Genomic DNA, 19,995 nt, shown 5'->3' on the forward strand with positions numbered 1-19,995 from the left:
AAGCCCCCCAAACTGGGGGATGCCCCAACGGACAGCCTGCAGCGCAGGGCCCCGTACCAGCCCTCAGCGGGGGCTGCATCACCCCCCCACCCCCCCCCCCACGGGGCCACCCCAAGACTCGTCCTGCTGTGGCCACACTCCTGGGGTGCAGGGCGAAGTCCCCCCGAGTTTGGTGTCCCGCCAGCCGGACGGTGCTCTCCTTCCCGCTGCCTTTCCCACCGGGCAGCCGTGGGCAGCTGCCTGCACTGCCGGCCCCCCCTCGCTGCCCGGGGACGATGGGCACCTCACATGTGCCACCAGGACCCCAGAACCTTCGTGGAAGGTGGCTCTCTGATGGCATGCCCATGCCTCAGTTTCCCCACCTGTGCAATGGGTGACAACCGCTGCCTCCAGTGTGTGCCGGAGGGCGCATGGGCAGGGTCCCCCCAGCCTCCTGCGCACTGGACCCCCCCCCCGAATTGCTCAGGGTGTCAACATGGGGACACCCATCCCACCCACCGCAGCCCGGCACAACCCCATGTCTCCAAATCTGCACGGGCACCCACCAGCACCCCCGGCCACGGCAGCCCTGGGGGATCATGAGCAGCACAAGGAGGGGAAAAAAAGGGGAAAAGACCTGGCAGCCCCCAGCCCTTTGGATACCGGCATTTCCTGGGCCCGGTGCCAGGATCCAGCCACGCACACCCGGGCTTTGCCGCCAAAGCCGCCCAACTCCCGCGCGGCACGGGACGCACACACTGTTGCACAACCTCGGCCAACGGCTCCTTTTATTTTTAGGCTTTTGCTACACGGCTTCCCCATAGCCCGCCAGAAATGCCGCCGAGGCACTGGGATGGGCCACAGGATGCGAAACGCCCTGCCCGGCTGCCAGCACCCGCAGCAATCAGAGCAACTCCATGCACCAGCCGTGCCTCAGTTTCCCCATTAGTTACCTTCGCCTGCCATGCGACGGCAGCGATGCCAGCCAGCCCTGCTGACCCCCAAGCGGGCTCCGAGAGCTCCCTCCCACCGAGCCCATCACCCAGGGCTTCATTAAATCCCCCTGGTGCTCCGCGGCACAACGATCCCACCTGGGAACCGAAGATGAGGCCAGGACACGGCTCAGTTTGGTGGCTGCAGCTGCCGCGTGGCGTGTCTGCAGGAGCTGCCGTCCCCAGGTGACACCGTCCCCCAGATGGTCCCCAGCCTGTCCAAGGCACCGGGACAGGATCGTCCCCGCAGTGTGGGAACTGGGGTGGGAAGAGCCGGGACAGCATCACCACCCAGGACCTCCAACGGGCGTTAAGGGACAGCCGGATCCTTTAAAAAGCCACCAGCGAACACAGGCACAGACACCAGCTGGTCACCAGTGCCGGGCAAGATGACAGCTGTGCCACGGTGCCGGATGGCTCCTGGCACAGAGCTACAGCCCGGCCGCCCATAACGTGTGTCCCTCCCGGCCCCCCACAGCACTGCCTCTTCCTACAAGGGGAGGGCTGAGGCCAAACTCGTGCCACATCTGTGGCTTCAGCCCCGGCTGTGCCCCCCGCAGCACCTTGCGGGACAGGGCAGGTGGCACATCCCACCCCAGCAGCACCACATGGATGAGAAGTTTCCCACAGGTTGAGCAGATCGGGGCATTTTACAGCCAAAACGTGGTAAGAAAAGGGAACCAAAAGGTAGAGGAACCAGAAGAAAACACAAGTCCTTGAGTATCATGGACAACGTTGGAGCTGAGATCAGCAAAGGGGCTTTGGCTGCTTTGAGCTCCAGGGATGGCGGCGACAAGCGAGAGCAGTGGGGCTTGGCCAGCCCTCCCCGTCCTCTCTGGGCAGCAAGTCGGGGCCGAGCTTGATGTGGTGCCACGGAAGGGGCTGGTGAAGGCTGGAGGCAGTAAGCGATGGGGATGCAGGTGGTGGGATGCTGCCCATGTACCTTTCGCTGCTGGACGCAAGGATTCGGGCTGCGCCGGCTGCCGTGACGCTTGCCATGTCCCCCGGGACCTGCGTCACCGACTCTGCCTGGCACCCAGCCCTGCTGGTGGCCAGGGACAGGAGCCCACCCCAGTGCCGAGCCAAAAAGCCAGTGCCCAGGTGAGGGGACCCCTCCGAGGACAGGCAGTGCCATGGGGATGATGCCGGATCAGCGAGGGAATGGGTCTATTCCAGCTCAAGCTCTCCAGCTGCGACGCTCAGCCAGGCCAGGGCGCCGAGGACTTTAATTGATGGCAAGCCAAGCCACGCCAGGCCTGTACTGTTTTCTAATCCCAGTGTAATTAATGACCTTATCTTTGGCCAAAGCCATTTAGATTAAGTGGCTGGTGTGATGGGCTCGGCAGCTCCGGCTGCACAGATGGAAGAGCTGCGTTTGTCTGGGGATTAGAGGAGGGCAGATGGAGTGAAGTGCCATTCCCCATCCCCAAACCTCTCCGCACTGACAGCAGCCTGAAAGCTGAGACCACAACAACTTTCTCAGCGAGTCCTGGCCGGGACTGGAGAGCAATTTTGCATCGTTTGTCCCTTCTGCAGGAGACCAGGGAGGCGGGCAGGGCCCAGAGCAAGAGGAGCAGGAGCTGAATGTGTGCCGGCACCAGGAACTGGTGCGACCCTTGCCAGGAGCTCAATCCCAGTCCCTGCCTTGAGTCCTCTGAACAGCAGAGGTACAACAGACACCAGCTTCTTCCCTGGAGAGCAAATAATCGCAGGGATGTTGGCACTGGCTCTGCATAAATAAAAAGCCGTGTCCTCATCGACAGTTCTTACCTTGCTGAGAAAGCAAACTCACCTGCTTCTTGCTGCTGGCAGGATCAGGGTGTGCTTCCACCTTCCTATAGCCGTCCAGCCACAGCATGAACAAGCAAATGTGCCAGCCCCCCCCATTCTCCTGGGACCCACGGGAGCTGCCACCCCCAAAACAAGGCACTGCAGCGGGCGGCACGGAGCAGGGGCAAGGCCTGGGAGACCCTGCCCTGCAGCACAGCCTGTTACGAGCAGGCTCGTGAACAGAACAGGCAGAGTAGCAGCTATTGTGGTAGAGGAATAACATTTATCTGTGGGGATAACAAAGTTCATATTAAACCGATTAAGGATATTAAATCCATTTCTAACAGTATGGTCATCTGACTGCACTCAGGAGACAGAGCAGATAATCCCACCCCTCATTCACAGAGCTGCCCCGATGATCCTAGCCTGGCCTGGGGAGATGACTCAAGGTGTCCGTGCCGCCTATTAGAAGACCACACTCAGCACATCAGCAGCAAATGGGGCTTTACACCCGGCCTCACCTCCATCTCGTCCATCCAGGCTAGGAGAACACGGTTCCACACCATGACCCCTTGGCCGTGGGCGCCAGTGCTGGGCTGAGCCCGTATCCTCATACACGCTTGAGTCAGCGTGGATGGCAAACAAGTCTGGGCTGGAGAAGAGGTTCAGCTGGCGCTGCAGACAGACCCAGCAACACAAACGCGGTGCCCAGAATTTCAAAGCTGATGCCCGGCTCTGCCCAATGCTGGCAGAGAAAAGCCAACCCAAATTCCCAGCTCTTCCCTGCATATTCCTTTCAGTCCGAGCTCCCTAGCCACCCCACACCCCTATCAAACAGCTCAAGGCAGCCGCCCCACGGAGCATTACAGAAATAATTCAGTGCTGAGGAACACAAACCGGAGGTTTAATCTAATCCCCACCAGAGCAGGCATCTCCAGAGCCTGCGATGGCAGATCCACCCACGCAGCTCTTCCCCTCGCAGGCTGAGCCCTGAGAGATGGCTCTTGCCACATGGTGTATCACAAGCAGCTGAAGGAAAAATTTGTGCTCTACCAACCCAAAACCCTCCCAGGAGGAACCGTCTTGATTGCATTTGCCAGGAGAATCCCAAATGCCCTGGAAAAGACCGTCCCAGTTTCACCCAGAGCGGCACGCCGGGAAGCGTGGTGGTGCAGACGGCGCTTGCGTCCTCCAGGAAGGACGCTGCAGAGACCAACTGCCTCGCGGACGTGGCACAAGGAATTTGCTGCTCAGCAACTCGGATTCAAATGCGGGGCTGGTTCCCACTGCCAAACCACAGTGTAAACCCCCGGGAATTCAGCTTTAACTAGGACAGGCTCATCTGTTGCAAACTTGATGAGATCATTTCCAAGTTCCTGTTTAACAGGTGCCAGCTCCTTCTGCACCTGCTATGTGCATAGGGATCAGCCTGCCTCCACCAAGCTGAGAACATCTGCTCAGCTCCCTCAGAAGCTGCAGGAAAGGTGACTGGAAGAAGGAACCAGGCCTGGACCTCCTGCCCTGTGCCCAGAGCAGGGAACCTGGGCCAGGTGGAAACAGAGAGCAAGAAAACTGCGCTTGTTAATAGGGAGGGGAACCCGCAAGAATCTTGCAGCTTTATTTCCATATAAAAGAAAAAAAAAATCCTCTCCACAATAAAGGCAGTAAGAGCTCACTCAGCTCCAGAGCTGCACTCCTGGCCAAGCTGGAGGAGTGCAGGGTATTTCTGTCTCTGAGAACGACACGATTGCATGCCAGCAGGATCAGCTCAACCATTCCAAGGATAATGCTGCGTCTCTGGCAGGAATTAACGCTTGGCATGGGAGGATGCTCCTAGCAGCCTTGCCCCAGGGCCCAGCCCTTTCCAGGCAGGGCTGGGGAAGCATGGGAACACAGCGCGATGAGGCCACATGAAGAAGATCTGATGCAGCCGACGGCCTTTGGCCGTCACTTACACACCTGCCTCATCCTGAAAAAAATGACTCAGCTCGTTCAGTTCAAGGCCACCCAGGACTAAGTCGCTTCCTCGCCGTACAGGTGGAAGCGCGGCTGCTCCCCTTCGCCAGCTGGTTTGCAGGCCTACGGCAAAGGCAAGATGCTGTCCTTGCCCAAGGTTTCTGGGCCCCCACTGTCCCCCTCAGTCTCTGCAACACGGCTGGCGGCCTCCAGCTTCCTTCTCTTCTTCAGATGGTGCAGGTGGGATTTGGATCGTGTGTGAGCTGGAGGAAGAGGCAAACAGAGCGTTTAATTCTGAGGAACTTTGAGAAGGGAACACCCGACCCGATCTCGCCGTGCAGTGCAGAGCACCATCCCTTCCCATCCTCCTGCACAATTGATTCCCGCAGAAAAGTGAACTCCCAAGCCCTGCCCTGGCCATTTCTCAGGATGCTTCTAGGCCAAACTACCGGCGCTCAAAGGGGGACAACCCTTCCTAGCCTTCTCCTGACCGCAAGAAGGACTGGAAGAGGGAAAAATCCTGGTTCTGTATATGCAGAAGACTCCAGATTGTCAGGACTCAACCCTCCCAGCAAGTCTGCTCCCAACCGAGACACAACGCCGGGAGGACGGGAGAAAGGAAAGTGTTACCAAAGAGGCGGCACATTGCAGGATGCAGGCGAGGTTGTGCAACTATCCACCACGCCATGGAGCACCGCCAGGATCATTTGTAAGCCTAGATGCCTGCACCACAGCACCAGGGATATCCTGTACATCTACAGAGAGGCTAGGGATGGAGCCTGGAGCATAATTATGCTTTTGCATAACTCCAGGGCAAGGCCCCCAGCTACGAGAGCACTTCAGCAGGAGTCGGATGGGAACAGAGGTGTAATCCCAAGGATGAAACTTGTACTGATGCTGCAGGGCAGCAGGAGCTGCGTTTCTGTTTGAAATCACATAGTTAAGGACAGTAAAACTTCCTGTATCAGTGGTATTATCTAAGTAGAAGGCGCTTTGTCTAACCAGACCAATGTACCATCTTAGCAGGGCGGTTTTGCTATTTCCAAGATATCAGAGCAGCAATTAAAGCAGCAAACTTTTCATGCAGGGCCTTAATTAAACGAGGGTATGTGCTCACTGAATCAAAGCCCTCAGGTGTTTTCCAGTCATCCTTTTCTGCCAAAGGATGAAATTACATGCAAAGCTGCTGCTTTATCACAATGCTGTAGGGTCACTCTCAGCTTGAAATAAAGTCTCACCTCTTACAATTTGTTGCAAGCAACACCAAAGCTTACAGTGGCTGGAAGAAGCGTTGATTTCTGCTGCTGTCTGGGGAGGCATGCTCTTTTAAGTCCATACAAATTGTAAAATTAGATAAAACTTTAAAATCTTCCAAAGCCAGTGGGGTACTGGGAAGCAGTTCCCAGAACTATCTGTAACTTGATTTAAGAAAACAGACCAGATTGCAGATCGACTCCGCTCCCACTACTGTTTTCACCTCCCTTTGAGCTTTTACATTTTGCAGTTACAAGTAACACCCAGGCTTTGGACCATTTTTCTCCCACCATCTGGGGATTTGAGCCAAATTCAGCTGGATGCAGAGAACAACAGCTGGTCTTGGTTGAGAAAGGTATTCTCTTTCATCTATCAGAATTTGGGATGACATCCCTAGAGGACATGTAGTTGCAGCTGTAGTGTTTGGGGGGGGATCTTGAGGAGTTCCCACTCGGTCATAAAACTTGCTGGACCTGGAAGGATGGTACAGACCCTGATAGCCTTAGAGTCCTCTAGTTCTGGAGTAGGTAGAGCTCCTTCAAAGCACCTCCAAGCTGAGACAGCTGAGACTGGCTAAAATAAGAATTACACTTACAAACTGATCTCACTACAATGAGCTTCCTATTCTGAGCCAACTTCCATCTTTGCTTTCAGCAGTTCCCTGGCTCAATAGGTATAAGCGACTCATTCAAATCCAACAACCAACAACCTGGGAAATTTATCTCTGCATTGTGTCTGCATATACTGCATTTGGGCAACACATGGAGATTTACCAGTTTCATTTCTGCAGCCAGTTTTCTCCACTACTTTTTGTTTCTGGTTCTCAGCATGAGCCTCACAGCACAGATAAATTCACTGAGTTAATCTGATTCCAGCTGAGCTCTTTTAAAGTAAGTCTATTGAAAATAGAAAATCCCCTTCTATTAACATTACAGCTAGGAATACTTTTTTTTTTTTTTTAAACACACAAATAGGAGATACTGGAGCAAAACTGAACTATTAAAACATTAAGAAACTTTCATTTGACTCAACAAAATTTTAGAAGAAACAAATTTGTTCTGTGCTTTTTGACAAAGTATCTAAAGTGCTGAAAAGGACCAGCAGTCTTGACTAAACACAGACAGCTCTGAGGCTTGATGCTACGTATAGATCCCCATGTCTGGCGTGACGGCAGAGAGCGGCAGTGTTTACTGGGTGCCGGGGAAGGGGGGGAAAGCCCGACAGATGGCTGCTGTGGCACAGCTCCTGCACCCCCTCTGGGCTTGCAAATGGCTGCTTTCATACACAGGCTGTAAACAATCCTTGAAAGCCCAAGATCATGTGCTGAGGGTCATCTGGCCAAGCAAAGACAGCCAAGGAAGCCGCTCTGCTCCAAAGAACTGCCTTGCTCCATCCCTCCACGTAACTGCGCTCGCTGTGCCCCCTCCCAGGTCCTCTCCCTCTTACCACATCCTACCTGCCCACTCCCTGTCCCCAATGATGACTCTGTCGCAGAGCTCACACACGCGATGACTCCGTTTGTTCTCATTTACATCGTACTCCATCTTCACAGGCTCTGCTGGGGGCTCGCGTCCCTGTAGATTAAATAATGTCTCAAACTGGTTTCGGCTATGAAAATTTGCTTGGCTGTGTTCACTCTGGTAGAGTTTGGGATGTGAACTTGCCATACCCAAACACTAAGGTTAGCAGGACAGACGCTGCAGTTTTACCATGCAAGACAAGTGGCGTACTGGGCATTAGGAGAAATTTTCAGCTTAGACAACAACCCTCTGCTGCTGCGAGGAAAGCCCAAGGCTGGACATGTAAGCAGAGAGCCCTGCTCATGGGAGAGACTAAGTGCCAAGTTACGGGGCCTGGAGACTAGCAAGAAGTTGGCTTCTCAGTCATGGCTCACGTGTTAACTCCAGTTCCCCAGTACCTGGATGAAGCTCTCCACAATCTCCAGAGCAGGTTTCAGCACATCCTCCTCCCACCGCAAGAGATCAGACACCTCCAAGCCATACACCGGGGGCACATTGGGCCCAGGACCTACAGAGACACAGAAAGGCAGGTCACTGCCAGAACCCCCCCAGCATCATGTCCCAGCACCCACAGGGTCACACTGTGAGCAGGGGGGATCTGCTCTTTACTATCTAGCTGTCCTTTAGCATTCAGAAGCAAACAGCACCAGCCTTTCCAGAGCCAAAATTACCAAAGACCTCAGCTTGGGGGGGCATCACCCTCGCAAACAGCAAGAACACCTAAGACCTCAAGCAAGTATCTTCATGGGTGTCTGCCTTCGGGACAGCATTATGAAATGCAAGAACACCAACAGCCCATCACAACAACAAACACTTCATCACAGCCATGGTCCACAGGAGGCTGCAGAAGATCAAAAAGCTAGATCCAGGCACAAAGCCATCACACAAAGCTTACAAGGAGTTGCAGGCATGGAGTCTGGATGAGGAATCTGCGAGTGCAGGTTCCTACTTAGAGCTGTAATTGCTTCTGTGGCTGCAGGGGCCAACGCTCCCGGCTCACAGTAGCAGGCCACGGCAGGAGATGCTTTACTAATGCCTCAACCTGACAAGGCACAGTTTGAAAGCCACCCCTTTGGCTTTCCCCAGCCCGGTGCGAAGGCACGGGGTGCTCGCTGCAGCCTGGGTGGGGTGAGACAGCTGCAATCAGAGAGCACCCACTCCCTCCGGCGACGTCGCTGCCCTGCTGCGACTCACCTCCCCGCAGACATCGGGCACACAGCCCCACTCGGACAAAGCCATCAAGGCTGCCGCGTGCCAGTCTCCAGCAGGTGCTGCTTTTTATTGCTGTAACCACAAACAAGCTCCCGACAGGGCTGATCTGAAGCACACCTGCCACCAGAAAGGTGAGCCACATCCACCAAGCACATGGCTCCAGGAAAGCTCTTGCACCTCGTTCAAAGCCCATCTTTTGATTCAAGTTTCTCCCTGCTTTTTTTTTAATATATTGTTGTTTTGCCCCTACCAAGCACCTTTCAACAAGTGCCCGGCTCCCAGCTGCCACTGCTGGCCCTGCTCCAAGGCTGGGGCTGGGATGGGGAAGTCCTGCTGGCTCCTTGCCACTGCGGTGAGCATGGCCCAGGCTAAAGAGCAGCCAATGGGCTCCTGCTCCTAATCTGGAGGGCAGCTGTCAAACTGGGCTTTTCGCCCTGCGCAGGGAGCATGTGTGGGTGCATGGGGAGAGGAACCATGCTGGGCATCCCCTCCCTGAGTCCCCTGGGAGCTGTCGGCAGGATAGGCTACGGGGATGCTGTGGCCATCATCATCTACTGCTGCCCGGAGTGGGGCTGAGCCTTTGCTCGCTTTGTTCCGCTGAAGTATTAGCCATCCTGATGGCACTTCTGTTGGGAGGGGATCTTCCCTTGACAGGCAACCAGGGGTGCAGGGGAAGCAGTGAGAAGGAGCTGGCTTCCTGAGTGTCTGGGCAGAGAGGCTGTGGGCAAGATAAACATGGACCGTGCTGGGTGGGCTGTCTCAGGAGGGCTGAGCAGTTGCTCTACAACCCAAACATGTGGGAAGGAATTGGGGCAGTCTCGTGGGTGGACTGGGACACTGGGTACCTGCGGCTCCTGGAAGGATTCTGGCCGGCAGCAGACACCGGCAGAGCCAGGGCAGCCTAGGCCAGCAGGGAGAATCCAGGCAGGATTGTCTGATCTCTGCCAGACTCGCATCCCCCCCAACACATGCTGCCCCAAAGCAGAGGAGCCACCACTCTCCTCTCTTGAGCTGGGAGCAGGAGATGTGCCAAGGAGGGATGATAAGAGATGCGAGAGCAGGGATGGCAAGGCAGGGCAGGAACAGAGGACTTACGTCTCAGGAAGCGGTTTCGGACCCATTTGTTCTGCCTCCGGGCATATCTCTTGGTCACCTGTTTCAGGGCCTGGATCCCTTTGAAACAGAGGGAGTAAAAAATAAAAGCTTTGTTGTTATTTTAGCAGGTAGGACAAGCTGTTCAGGGGCTGCACTGCTCTCATAATGCCTAATTGAATACTTCTCTCCACAAACAGAGCCCAGGACTCCTTGTCCTACCCACAGTGAGCCCAGAGGATAGTTTACCACTGTACAACCTTTCAATGTTTAGTACCAGACTTATCATACCCCTCTGTAACAGTCTCCTGAGCAGACACAACAAGCCCCTTCCGCACCAGACTTGTTTTCAAGCCTCTTATCATTTCTGTGGTCTCCTCAGCCTCCATCTCCACTTCGCACTAAACCCTCCTTGTCACAGACCAGCTCCGCCTGGGACCTCCGCTGTGCTCAGAAGCAGAGCAGCTCTCTTCTAACAACAGCATATCTGTCCAGACACTCTAGAATGACATGTGCCACCGAACAGCGCATCACTACCGACTCATGCTGTGATCTGCTAGATCCCCAGATCCCTTCCTGCCATCCTGCTGCTGAACCACATGCTGAGTTCTGCTTCATTCCTTCTTTCTAGCCCTGTTCTCCACAGCATTCACACCCCAGCTGGGATCCCATCACCCAGGTCACCGGCAGACCAGCTCCAGATCCCAAGTCACGCTGTGCCTAGTACATCTTGCAAAGAGGCCTGGGGGAAGGGAGGGAGGAATTGCTCTGAGTGTGCTCAGAGATGCTCTCCAAGCACTGAAAAAGGACTCCCTGCCCCTCTGGGCTGGCAGAAAGGGAAAATGCACAGAGAAAGGTGCAGCTCAACCCCAGCAAGACCTGCTCTGGGTTTGAGCTTAGTTCAGAGCATCACGCAGTGTCACCTGGAGCTGCGTGGGGCTGAGGGACATAGGGCACACAGGGTGATCCTCCCACCTTTTTGCAGCAGCAGGGCACTGGTCTCAGGCGAGCAATTCCCCTCACTGATGAGGTATTCATGGAACTCCTTGAAGCCGATGGACTGGAAGATGCCGTGCTGGTAATCCTGCCTGGAGAACAAGACAAGAGACAGGGGTCAAGGCCATCTCCTTCGGAACAGTGGGAGACCTCAACCCTCCCCAGAACAGCTGAGGTCTCTGCGCCTCGCCCTGCAGGACCCCCACAGGTGACACAAGCCCATGGCCTCAGGGGACAAGCCAAGCCAGGCACACACAGGAACGCAGACCGGTGCCTTCAGTGCCAGCCCACGTCAGCTTTGCTGGGTGAACACTCAAGCAGCACCGCAGGAGCAGATGCTGCCAAGAGAGGGCTGGGAGCAGCAACACACTGGAGGTGCTGCAGGCAGAGTTGGTCCGGGCCCTGAATGGGTCTGTCAGGTGGGAGTGGGAGCAGAATGGGAACTGGCTTCTCACCCACCGGTTCTCAGCCACCTTCTCTCGGTTGTAGCGTCGGTGGAAGTCCCGCAGCTCCTCCAGCAGTCCCGCAGCCAGCATGTCATCCACCCGCTTCTCCAGCCGCTGGTCCAGAGCTGGGAGGAGAAGAGCAGGACACGCTCAGCCACTTGGAGCCGTGCCCTTGGGAGGCCCACAGCTGGACAACGTGTCAGGACATGGTTCGGCACTGCCAGCCTCCCGATCCACCTGAGGAAAGCAGAGCCCAGGAGGCGAGGGGAGCGAGTCCTCTGTCACGCCCACTGATGCCAAAGGAATTGCTGCCTTGTTCAGGGAGGAGGCTGGGGCAGGAGCAGGGAGTCAGCCCTAATCCTGCATCACCTTACTCAGCCAGCCAAGAGCCCACTCTCACCTGCCTGGTCTGCATGGAGCCACAGGATGCAGGAATGTGGGTATTTCAGGGGCCCACCTAAGGGCCCCCCACCTTCCTCCTCCTGCTGCTGGTGCAAGAATTCACTATGGGGGATCCCCGTCTCTTCAAACACTTGGAGGCTCCTGTAAGCAGAGACAAACAGAGCTCAGAGGCTGGGTGAGGATGAGCTTTTCCATTTCCCCAGCAGCCCTGGGGGCTCCAGCAAAGGGAACCGCAGACACTCACTGTGATCCAACCCTCTCATGTTGGGGGGAGGGCAGGTTTCTGCCCCCTCCCGTGCCCGGCATCCCGAGCACACCCAGGTCCTGGGGGTGCAATGCAGCGCAGAGCACAGTGATGGCACTCAAGGAGCCCAGAGCACAGCCACCCACTCCTGCCTGGCACCGGGACAAGCCCTGCAAGGGACGGGGTTCTGGCTCCAGCCCTGCCCTTTCCAGCCAGGCAGGGCTGCAGGGAAGGGGCCAGCGTTGCCGATGCTGCAAAGCATTACCGCCAGCTCAGCCCAGCCCAGCCAGGGAGGTGGAGGAAGCTGCGGAGGGTGCCCAACCCTCCGTCCCCCTCCACCGTGCGAATGGGGTGGGCGGCGTTCTGCTCCCCCCGGGCCAGGGCTCGGCTGGGTTGGGCCCGCCAAAGCAGCAAGCCTGGTCTTGCTCCAGTGCTGTTCCCACAGAGCTCAGCTATGTTACTCAGCCAGCATGGCAGCTTGCTCTTTAAATAGCTCCAGATAAACCCTGCTGCTGGGGCACCGCAGCGGGAGCAGCCCCAGTGCACCAAGCCAGGAGCAATGTGCTGTCCTGGATCCCAAAGGCAAGTTCAAGCTGGAGGCTGCGTGGCCAAAGGTCTCAGATCCCAGAGAGCTCCCCAACACCAGTGCTCCAAGGTTCCCAAGCACCTTGCTAAGAGGCTAGGAGTGCCTGCCTGGGATGGGAGAGCCCATCTTGCCGTGTTCCCAGGCACACAATTCCCTTGGGAAGGGGTACTGGGCCCTGGCACCTCCGGCCCCTGGCACGCCAAACTCACCTGGCCACTTTGCGCTTATCATGGGGGTGCAGCTTGGCCGCCATCTCTGGGTCCACCTGGCTCAGGCGGCGATGGAGCTCAATGCCGTCCAGCTGCTCCAGCTCCACCTTCCTGTCAGTGACCAGCCCGGGGGCTGTGCTGGCCTTCTCCTGTGGGGCACAAGGCAGCCCTGAATCAAGCCGCTCATCCGTGTGCAAGGCCAGCGCAAGCAAGAAGATCCCCGAGACCCACAGGGTGAAGGAGGGGCTTTTCGTTCTCCTTGCCTCACTCTAGCAGGGGGAGCACCGTGCCCAGTTGCAGGAAGCCTGCCCTGAACACGGGGCTCACCCCTTCCCAGAGGGATACGCAGCCCCCCCAACAGTACCTTTGTGTTGATAAGGACCTTCCAGAGCAGGGACTCGATGTAGTAGTTGGTTCCTCCCACAACAATCGGGATCTTGTCTCGGGCAAAGATATCTTCAATGTGCCACAGTCAGGGAGCGTAAGCAGAGATGCACAGCAGGGAGGGAGGGCTGTGGGGAGCGGCAGCCTGGGGCCCAGACCCCACTCTCCCAGCCCCAAGGAGCCAGTGAGGCTGCAGGTCAGGGTTACAGGTATCCCTCATCTCTCACTATCCTCTGCTACCTGTGTCAGCTACCATCAAAACTCAGGGACGCCCAGGGAGGGCAATACCCAGCCCAGCACTGTTGTGGTGCAGCAGAGATCTTCCCCAACCAGCCCTGAGGATGGGCTGCACTGAGCATTAGCTGGACAAAAGAAGCTCCAAGGCCCCCTCGCCAGCAATATCCCCTGAAAACCAGAGTTAGTTGCGATGTGGACAGCCCAAGTCTGATGCAAACAGCGATGCCTCTTGCAGGCCTGGCTGTGGAGGGAGGAAGTCCATATCTGCTTGGCCAGGCAGGCTGCAGCATTAAAGGATATCAGAGCCACAGCTTTGTCTCTGAAATCCACCACCGTGTAGTTAGAGACAAGGGGATCCACAAAGCTGATCATGTGGTGTCTGCACAGACGCTGCTCCTGGGGAGAAACCTTGTTCGTGATGATGTCCAAGCCCTTGTACACCTGGGGAAGAGAAGAGCCCATCGTTCACCTCTGTGTCCCATGAAACCCCCAACGACCACTGCTCCTTCCCCCACACACAGCCGCTGCCTGTCCCGATCACCCCTCCGAGCCCCTCGCTGGTCTCTGGAGAAGCAGGCAGCACAGGCAGGGGCACATGCCCCGTTCAGGCGAGGCAGCAGGAATCTCGCCAACGCCTGCTCCTGTCAGGGCCAAACTGCCTCTCTCTGGTGTTTGTTCCTGCGCACGGGAGATGAACCGTGAGTCCAACCGCTTGCAACTGCTTTCCTGGTCTGATATAACCCTGCAGTTAGGGAGGGAAGTTAGGCTGATAAGAGTGATCAGAGAGCAGTGTCAGAGCCCAGTAAGCGTAACCAGCCAAGCCTGGGTCCGAAGCACAGAGCTCCAAAACAACAAGGGCAGCTGCCATCAAGCTGCCATCTCCTCATCTGCTGCTGTTGCAGCTAAAAGCTCAGGTGTGCCTCCCTCCAAATACCTGTCTCCAGCACAGCATCAAGTCTCGTTTGGGGACAAGGATCACTGCTTCCCGAAACACACAAAAACCTCTCTGGATGCAACGTGCAACTTCATGGAGCCTCCTAAACACACACGAACGGTCTCAGCTCATGCACACCTTAAAAGCCTGGTGTACCGCCTGCTGCCAGCTCTCACCGAGCCGGTCAGGTACAAAGGGGAGGAAAAACACACCAGTGCAGGTCAGTGACCCCAGGGGAAAAGAGGCACTGTCCTGCACCAAGGTGCCAGGAGACACTGGTGAGTGCAACCAGCAGCATCTCGCTGCTTCAAGGTGTGTCTTCAATCAGCTAGACAGCTAAAAGGAGAGCAGAAAGAAAAGCCACCCAAACCAACCCCTCGGCAGCATTCTTGGAGAAGAGCCGAGGCAACCTGCAATCCCAGCAGCACGCATCGGAGCCACAGCCCAAATCCACCCTCCAGGCTGCATAAAGCAACAGCCACAGCCCAGCCCGCAGACCCAGGTGGTGCAAGTACCGGAGCTGCCTCAGCTTGGCGTCCCATCCCCACAGCTCGGCTGGGTCCCATGAGCAGAGCCCTTTCAGATGAGAGCATCTTTCACCCAGAAGAAGGGAGGAAGGCTCCTCACCCTGCTCCCCACAGCACGCAAACACAACCCTCCTCAGCGTGGGATGCTCCTGTGCCCTGGCACTGCCCTGTCAGTGGGTGCTGCGAGGCTCCACAGAGCTGCAGACAAACAGGGATCAGAGCAGGGACCCGCACCCCGAGTGTGCTGGCAGCAGACGTGTGGTCACAGCAGGGCACATAAAGCCTTTCTGTCCAGCCGAGCTCTGAGCCGTGCCAAGGACTGAGCACCCTCCGTGCCGTGGTTGGAGGGAGGATGTGTTTAGCCTCTCAGCACCTCCCCGCTTGGAGCAGTCTCCCAGCCTGGGATAAACTGGCCTGATGGGAGAAGGGACTGGAAATGGCTGTACTCATTTCCTCCTCCATCACCCAGAAACCACCCCAGCCAGAGGGCCAGACTTCCAGAAACAAATTTCCCCTTAATCCCCTCTGAGAAGCTGCCAAGCCTCTGGCTGCAACGCAGCCTCCACCTACTGCCTCCCCTGGTCCCAGACAGAAGGACAAGGTGACACAGAGGTGACCCACAGGCAGAAGGCACTGAGCAGCAGCAGCAAGGGACGATTCGAGGTTAGTGGAGCAGGGAAGCCCGATCCCTGCCTGGAGCAGTCATGCGAGCTGCTGGGGCGGCTGAACCGGCTGCAGCCCGGCAGACACTCCCTGTCTTGCTTAACTCTTGCACTTGCTGCTTGGAGGGCCAGGGCCAGCTCCTGCTCCCAGTCCCTTGGTGGAGAAAGGCTCGCCTGGGGGCAGGAAGCAAGGGGGGAGCGGGAGGGCAACCAAATGCTCTTCCTTTCTGCCCTGCAGAAACCCAGCTGGCTCCAGGGGATGGCGAGCAGACAGGAGGAAAGACCCAAGAGGCAGCTCTCTGCCAACATGCCCCGTGGCTGGCTGCAGCCTATTGATCTCCTTCCATTACCCAAGCCCGGGCTAAGCAGCGCCATTCAACGCAGATCCCCAGTCAGCACCGAAAAGCCTTTGAATTCCACGACCTTTGGCTCAGTGCCTTCTCTTCCCCGACAAGGGCCAGTCCAGCCCTCCAGCTCCTCCGACTCCCACTCGTCTGCCTGAAATCACAGTCAATACAGAGGGCTGGCAGGGAGGCTCGGAGGCAGCCGGGAGCTCCCAGTGCCCTGCGAGGGCAGAGCCAGAACTTACAGTTCAGTCTCCAATTCCCCAAGGTTCTCCCGCAGATTAAACACCGAGAGACTCCCCGAATATCTGGCAACAAGAGGAGGAGGAATGCGGTGTCAGTGTGTGGGCTGGGAGGAAACAAAGGCGGCCTTTTACACACACCCAGCAAAGCCCAGAGAAGGTTTCCACCAGCTGGCTGTCGGCAGGGCCTCGCACCGAGACGTCCTCCTGACACTCATTTCTATTTTCAGCAAGCGGCTCAGATAAGCCTTTGTTGCTTTCTAAGGCCCCAAAACAGATTAGCAGCAGCCTGGAGCAGCAGGCCTCCGAGACACCAAACACAAGCCGGGGACTAAAGATGCTTAGCCTTGACGGCGTCCTCCCACCTCTGCTGCTGAAACCCCCAGGCAGGTCAGCCCCACAGCTCACAGTACTTTGCCGGAAAGTCAGCGCTCTCTCCCCTTTTAAAGGGTGGGGAAGCTGAGGCAGGAGACAAACACCAGCGATCCTCAGGAAACGATGCCTGTGAGGATCCGCAGCCCAGGAAGGGTGGGCTCTCCCAAACCCTCGCTCTGCCACCAGTTTCATGCACGATCCCAAACTCTGTCCCTTTGCCACCACCTGCACTAGAGAGGGAAAGGCACCATGTTTGCCCTGAGCGCAGGGAGCACACTATTGAAGGTGACATGACAGCTGTGCAGCACAGGGACCCCAGACACATCCAAGCCACCTACGGCCGGGAAGAGTGTGAAAACTTCACAGGGGCCGAAGGATCTCCCAGATGGAGAGGGGCACGGAGGACCCAAACCAAGCTTAGGTGCAAGGAGAACACGATTCACTCCCCGCTCTGATCCCTGCCGTGAGAAGGATGTCAGCAAGGGCTCTTAAGATGTCCTGACCTGACACACTAAGTGACAAGTGTAGCCAGTGTGCTACAACAGCCTCCAGAGGACTGCATCGCCACTTCAAAGTATGAAATCCAGAAGGGACGGCAGGATCGGGAGCGGATGGGGGCCTCCAACAAGCTGGCACCAGGATCGTTGTGCCCTTACTGCTCCATCAGGAATGAAGAAGCGGGACTGGCTTCACCCCACTTGGCTTCCCCAGGGAATGACTTACTCCTAAAGGAAACTCGCTGGGATGACAAATGGCAACAGAAAGGACAAAAAGAAAGATTAAGAGGCCATCAGATTAACCGGAGCTCCTGAGCTGCACGCAGACAGCAGCTAAGTCTGTAATTTGACCACAGCGACTCAGGGCCATGACGAAAACACCCTGGAGATAGCGGGGTGCCTGTGTGCGGGAACAGGTGGGCTCGGGGCTCCCCGGCCCCTTCCTGAGCCTGGCTCCAGCCCCAGCAGCTGCCCAAAACACTGCCAGCATTTGTCAGAGCTCCACGGAGCCCACACGGGGCGCAGCGATGAATGGACAGAGGGGGCTGAGGGCGACACGGTCGCTGGCAGCTGTCAGTCGAGAATGAGCAATGGGATTTTTAAAACCCGGCGACTCTTCTGCAAGTACACCGGAGCCAGCTCTGCATGGCAGAGGGATATACAGCAGGGAGACAATATTCTACGGGAACAAAGCCAGCAAGAAAGCAGACCCAGTTGGCTGGCTGCAGCCGCCTAAGCAGGGCACGGGGGTTAGTGGAGCGTGGTGGGGGAGGCGCAGACACGCGCTGCTTGAGGCTGTGCCTTCAGGCGGCCGGGGCCACGGAGAGGCAGGGCTCACCCGACTCGCCGCCCCGAGAGGCTGTGCCGACAGCACGCTACGTTACGGGATAAAGCAGGGGAGCTGCTCGGCTCTCGCTCCGCAGTCACGCTAGGATGAGATTAAAAGGAAAAGAGGACAAGAGCCACTCGAGCCCGAATGCCATTGGGCGCCTGCAGCCAGAGTCCTCCCAGTGCCTGCATTCCCGTAGTGGGACCTGAAACAACCAGAGCACAAAATACATGCTTCAAAGCATCCACCAGCGTGAAACGAGAATTCACAGCATGCTAGTCGGCTCCAGCCACATCTGCAGAGCTCAGGATGCAGCAGGAGCCTCGTGTTTGCAGGATCGCTGAAGTCAACAGCTGCTTCCCTGATATCAAAGCCTGCTGTACGCTGGGCTGGCGGTCACTGCAAGGTCCGAGAACCTTAGCATTCCCAGTACACAAACGGACACAAATAACCGAACAAAAGCTCTAGGGCTTGTCCAGATCAGGACGGTCAATACTAGTAAAACCGCACCAGCCAAGCTCTGCTCAGAAACATTTCTGATGCGGACACCAGAGCAGAGTAAGTCGCCTTGGAAACTTAACAGCAGCCACCTAAAAGCCACCCCAGCCCGGACAGAGTCTGCAGAGAAAACCAGTCCACAGGCAGTCTCGCCCCCAGCTCGAGGAGAGCGAGATGGACCTGCCAGTCCTTCGTTAGGGAGCACGTGTTAAGGGCTCGCAACACCGGCAATGCCTGGTGGTTCACGACGGTTGGGCCGGGCAACCAGGAGGGCAGCTGCCCACAATCAGGCAGCGCTGGACAAAGCTTCCACGTCTCGCGTGAACGTTTTGCCCCTGCAGGATTTTGTCAATTCAGCTCAGACCTCAAACACCCTTTCCCCAAGAACTTAAGGCAAACATTCCATAGAATTAAAGCTTTCCAATTGCTTGCTCCAAATGCAGGACAGGGATTTTTAAAATTTAGCTCTCTGGGATACAAACAGTGACCAGCATCGGCAGCCCGGTGCAGGAAACCAGGAGGTGGCTGCAGGACAGCGAGAGTCGATCTCTGAGCAGCACAAAGGGCAAAGGGTGTTGTTGGCAGAAAACACCTTTTTAAAAAGCGTAGTAACTACCGTTAAAAATTAAACTTGACAGAAAGCTCAGGCGTTATAGAAAGAGAACAAGGAAATTGTTGATTAGGAAGGAAAACATTCTGCTAAACAATAACAAAACCCCCGCAGTGGTTGAAATCTACATCTTGTGACAAAGCTCTTGTAGCTGAACGCAATTAGGACCAAAAAAACAAGGCTCGGCTCCTTGGTGTTTACTGAACCTGATTGTACAACCAATATATTCCACACTGCCACTTGCAATAAGAGACGAGACCACAGAGACTGTCACTGGCAAGTAGCAAATATCATTTTTAATATTCTTTCTTGTATCTCGTTGATGACCCATTGCTGGTGACCGAGGAAGGGAGCGCTTGCCTTCAGCTGCCGTATTACAGCCTCACTTAAGGCTACGTCCATAAAACAGCCTCTGGAAGGACAGACAGCACCAGCCAGCCCTGCTGCCTCACCACATCTCCCAGCCGGGATGCAAAGCACAACGCAGAGTCCGGCCCGGACCGACGTGCGCACCCTAAGGCCTCGATCCAGCTGCGGTTTCTTAGGCAGGACTCACGCCACATCCCGTGGGATTGCCCACGACCCAAGGTCCGTGTCAGCAGATCCGCATCCGCGGGAGCAACCCTAAGTATCGCTTACTACCCATTAACTCCAACTGCTCCTTACACCTCCGCATAGCTTTTTGTGGGTTAAAATTAAAACACCCTTGCTTTGGTTTTCTTCCAAAAGGTGAATTTATTGGGGGTGGGGGTGGTGTTGAACAAACCCAAATCTGCAGTTTTGGTTGCGCTGCCTTGTTCGGAGCTAACAAGCAGGCACGGCGCGCTTCTTTCACTCGAAAACAAACAACCGGCCACCGGGACAGGGGCAGCAGGGCCAGGCCGGGCCCTGCACCGGGAGCACACCCAACGGGCACGCCCCCCCCCCCGCCTCCGGCGGCTGTTCCCCACAAGCACCCGGCCACGGGGCCTGGGGTCCCCGGGGGAGCCCACCCTACAGCCCCGTGGGGCTGGGCCCTCCACCAGGCCCCACCGCCCCTCCAGGACCAGGCCAGGCCGCCTCCCGACCCCCTTAGGGCCCCCCCCCGGGGATCCCGGGCCTTCCCCAGTCCCCAGGCCCGGCCGCGGCCTCCCTCAGGCCCAGCTCGGGCCTTCCCCGGTCCCCAGGCCCGGCCGCGGCCTCCGTCAGGCCCAGCTCG

General features: G+C 56.7%; 1 protein-coding gene across 4 annotated transcripts; it reads right to left on the reverse strand.

Annotated features, from left to right (window-relative positions):
* Positions 1-3,961: 3,961 nt before the first annotated feature.
* On the reverse strand, positions 3,962-14,035 carry TRIT1 (tRNA isopentenyltransferase 1). Of its 4 annotated transcripts, none has more exons than XM_010576072.1 (11): positions 13,580-14,034; positions 13,023-13,121; positions 12,659-12,807; positions 11,618-11,760; positions 11,231-11,342; positions 10,751-10,863; positions 9,779-9,856; positions 8,666-8,800; positions 7,870-7,979; positions 7,408-7,525; positions 3,962-4,960 (listed from the first exon to the last, which is right to left on the reverse strand). In XM_010576072.1, exons 1-11 carry the CDS (start codon positions 13,739-13,741, stop codon positions 4,821-4,823), a joined length of 1,359 nt encoding a protein of 452 aa, XP_010574374.1. In that variant the 5' UTR covers positions 13,742-14,034; the 3' UTR covers positions 3,962-4,820. The 4 variants fall into 4 exon arrangements, 3 of the variants coding, with proteins under 3 accessions (XP_010574374.1, XP_010574375.1, XP_010574376.1); XM_010576073.1 differs by having other exon boundaries at positions 8,666-8,755; positions 13,580-14,033; XM_010576074.1 differs by lacking the exon at positions 8,666-8,800 and having other exon boundaries at positions 3,963-4,960; positions 13,580-13,791.
* Positions 14,036-19,995: the final 5,960 nt, after the last annotated feature.

Source organism: Haliaeetus leucocephalus, unplaced genomic scaffold, assembly GCF_000737465.1.
Source record: "Haliaeetus leucocephalus isolate CR32 unplaced genomic scaffold, Haliaeetus_leucocephalus-4.0 Scaffold517, whole genome shotgun sequence".
Lineage (NCBI taxonomy): Eukaryota > Metazoa > Chordata > Aves > Accipitriformes > Accipitridae > Haliaeetus > Haliaeetus leucocephalus.

Excerpts from the sequence above, each read along its gene's own strand:
- TRIT1 (XM_010576072.1), bottom strand. The coding sequence starts at position 13,741 with ATGGGCTCTTCTCTTCCCCAGGTGTACAAGGGCTTGGACATCATCACG. Across the intron at positions 13,122-13,579 it reads GAGACAAAGCTGTGGCTCTG|ATTGAAGATATCTTTGCCCG; the intron begins ATATCCTTTAAT and ends TGACTGTGGCAC. Across the intron at positions 10,864-11,230 it reads GAGAAGGTGGCTGAGAACCG|GCAGGATTACCAGCACGGCA; the intron begins GTGGGTGAGAAG and ends CTTGTTCTCCAG.